General features: G+C 39.2%; 1 protein-coding gene across 1 annotated transcript; it reads left to right on the top strand.

Moving 5' to 3' along the window:
* Positions 1-447: 447 nt before the first annotated feature.
* Positions 448-888, top strand: LOC147531646 (uncharacterized protein At4g02000-like). The gene has a single exon (XM_086649773.1). It carries the CDS (start codon positions 448-450, stop codon positions 886-888), a length of 441 nt encoding a protein of 146 aa, XP_086505899.1.
* Positions 889-2,630: the final 1,742 nt, after the last annotated feature.

The raw sequence follows: 2,630 nt of genomic DNA, 5'->3' as shown, positions 1-2,630 counted from the left end.
GTAGGCACATGGTAATAAAGTACGCTCTGGTGCGCTGAATCAAGGGTACCAGGAAATTCTAAATAGCACCAGTGACTAACCCGAAAAGAGCCCTCAATCGATACGAGCCACCAGATTGCACGTCACATGTACTTAGTTGATTTGGTCAATTGTCTTTGACTCCATTCTTTGACCTGGTCTATTTTTCTCGTCTGGACTTCGATTCGAAATCTGTTTTCACCCTTGGCTTCGTCTTCATCTCCAATTTCCCTCTGAGTCTAAAATTTCCAGAATACCCTTATCACCAAATGACCGAAATGCCCCTAGTACGCCTTTCTCTCGTTTTTCACACTAAACACTGTAAAGATACCTGAAACAGAAAAACAAGCAATTTATCAGAGTAACGACTCGAATTGGACTAACTGACCTAAATTAAGAGATTCAGATGAGGCATTTTCATGACTCATCATGAAACTTACTTCAATGCCTATTTGGGTGAAACTTAAAGGTGTCCCTATTCATCTGTGGCATGAGGAGGGGTTGGCAGATATTGTTAGCTTTCTAGGAAAGCCTTTATTCCTGGATGGTCCTACTTTGTCTTGGCTAAGGATGGCTTATGCTCGAATTTGTGTTGAGTTACCTAATTTCCTAGAGTTGTGTGTTGATGATGAGGACTTGGATATTATCATTAAATATGCATGGAAACCAAGATATTGTGTTCATTGTTCTGCTCTTGGTCATAGCTCTGGTTTTTGTTCTAAAAATCCAAGGCCCAAGCAGGGGGTGGTTGGGTCAGTTAGTCAGGTTCCTATGACTAGTGTTCAGGTAGCTACAACAGAGGTTAAGGTTGTTGCTGACCCTATTGTGGAGGATCCAATGGAAGGTGTGGATACTTCAAATGAGGGATGAACTGAGGTTAAACATAAAGGCAGTATGAGGAGGAAGAGTAGAGAGCCTAGTGGTTCTGAACTTATTGGTGGTAGCATTGGGAAAAAGATTGTGGGAGTTTCTTCTGAAATAAATGCCATTAGGAAACTTTCATTTGGTGATATTGGTGTTATTCCTGGCCAGGGGGTTGCTGCTGGTCAGATAGCTTCTAAAATGGGGGGAAAAGACAAAACTTAATTCATTGAGGCCTAGTATGGTGGTTGATGGGGCTAGAAGTGTTCCCACTACTGATACCAAGATGCATTCTGTTGCTGAGGCTGGTCAGTTGGGTTCTTCTCAGTCCAATGTTGTTGGTAGTAATGTTCTGGCCTTTGAGGCTTAGATTTTGAATGAGGCTAAAGATCCTAAGCCTAGGAGAGGATCTTTACATGTTTCCAATGATTAAAATTGAAGGATGGAATGTGAGAGGGATGAATCATCCCTCAAGAGCTAGTGAGGTGTCAAAGTTTGTTAGAAGCAATAATTTGGGTGTTTGTAGTATTTTTGAAACTCATATTGATGTTGGTAAAAGTGACACAGTTAGGAGAAGGTTGTTGCATACATGGGACTGGATGCATAACTATGATTTTGATAAGGCTGGTAGGATTTGGGTTTTTTGGGATACTTCTTTTGTGAGCCTTCATGTTGGTGATATGAATGCCCGACATATGTCTGTGATGGCTCATTTTGTGGATGGAAAATCTTCTCTTTTTAGCTTTGTGTATGCTAGTAATGTTGCTTTGGAGAGGAAGATTCTTTGGAATTCTTTAAGGAATCTTGCTAGTAATTTTCCTGGCCCATGGGTTAGTAATGGGTGATTTTAATACTATTCTTGAGGTTAAGGACAAATTGGGTGGTGCTGCTGTAAGAGAAGGGGGTCTTGCTGACTTTAGGGATTTTGTTCATGATGCCCAGCTCTTTGATTGTGCTTACTTTGGCTGTGAGTATACTTGGTTTAATAAGCAAGTAGGGACTGGAGTTGTTGCAAAGAAGCTTGATAGAGTTCTTGTGAATATTGATTGGGTGACTCTCTGTCCATATGCTAGGTTTCTTAATCCTTTATTTTCTGATCATGATTCTTTTATTCTTTCTTTCTTTGATTCTTTATTTTCTGATCATGATTTTCTTTCTTTCTGATCAATATTTTGTGAATATTGATTATGAGTTTCTTAATTCTTTATCTCATGTCTAACATTAGTATCGCAGGATCACATGCATAAACTAATAAGTAACTAAGTAAAACTAGAAAATTACCTTAATCGCTAGTTTTCCCTCGAACCTTTCCAATCACTTTAGAAGACCAAGAGCTCCAATTGTTGTTTCTCTACTTGGGACACTGAATGGACTCCTTAATCTCTCACCTTGAAGGTCAGCTAGAACCCCAATGATTGTTTGATACTAAGAACACTTCTTCTTGACTAGTTGATAGCTTTTGGGAATTAGCTCACTTTCTCCTCTCTACTTGATGTGGTAGAGTAAGAAAGCTATATGAGAAATTCCACCCTTTATTCTCTGTCCTAAGAGTCTTTATATAGAACCCTAATAAGATTCCACCTCTAATTTGGTTTCCTAAAAGACCCTTTAGAATAAGATTAAGGAAATTGTCGAAAATAGCAACTAGTTGATATTTTCTCAATTCCTTGAGGAGGTGAGGTCCAAACCTAGCCAAAATTGGCATATTTTATTTTCCTTACTAGAGGAATCGACCCTCCAAAAATCAGCTC

The sequence above is a fragment of the Eschscholzia californica genome, unplaced genomic scaffold (genome assembly GCF_041429995.1).
Source record: "Eschscholzia californica isolate CP2 unplaced genomic scaffold, dmEscCali1.0.p SCAF_6, whole genome shotgun sequence".
In the NCBI taxonomy this organism is placed as follows: Eukaryota; Viridiplantae; Streptophyta; class Magnoliopsida; order Ranunculales; family Papaveraceae; genus Eschscholzia; species Eschscholzia californica.
The sequence above is the reverse complement of the archived record's forward strand: the minus strand, read 5'-3'. Positions and strand labels throughout refer to the sequence as shown.

Coding starts and splice junctions, on each gene's coding strand:
- LOC147531646 (XM_086649773.1), top strand. CDS start 448: ATGAAACTTACTTCAATGCCTATTTGGGTGAAACTTAAAGGTGTCCCT.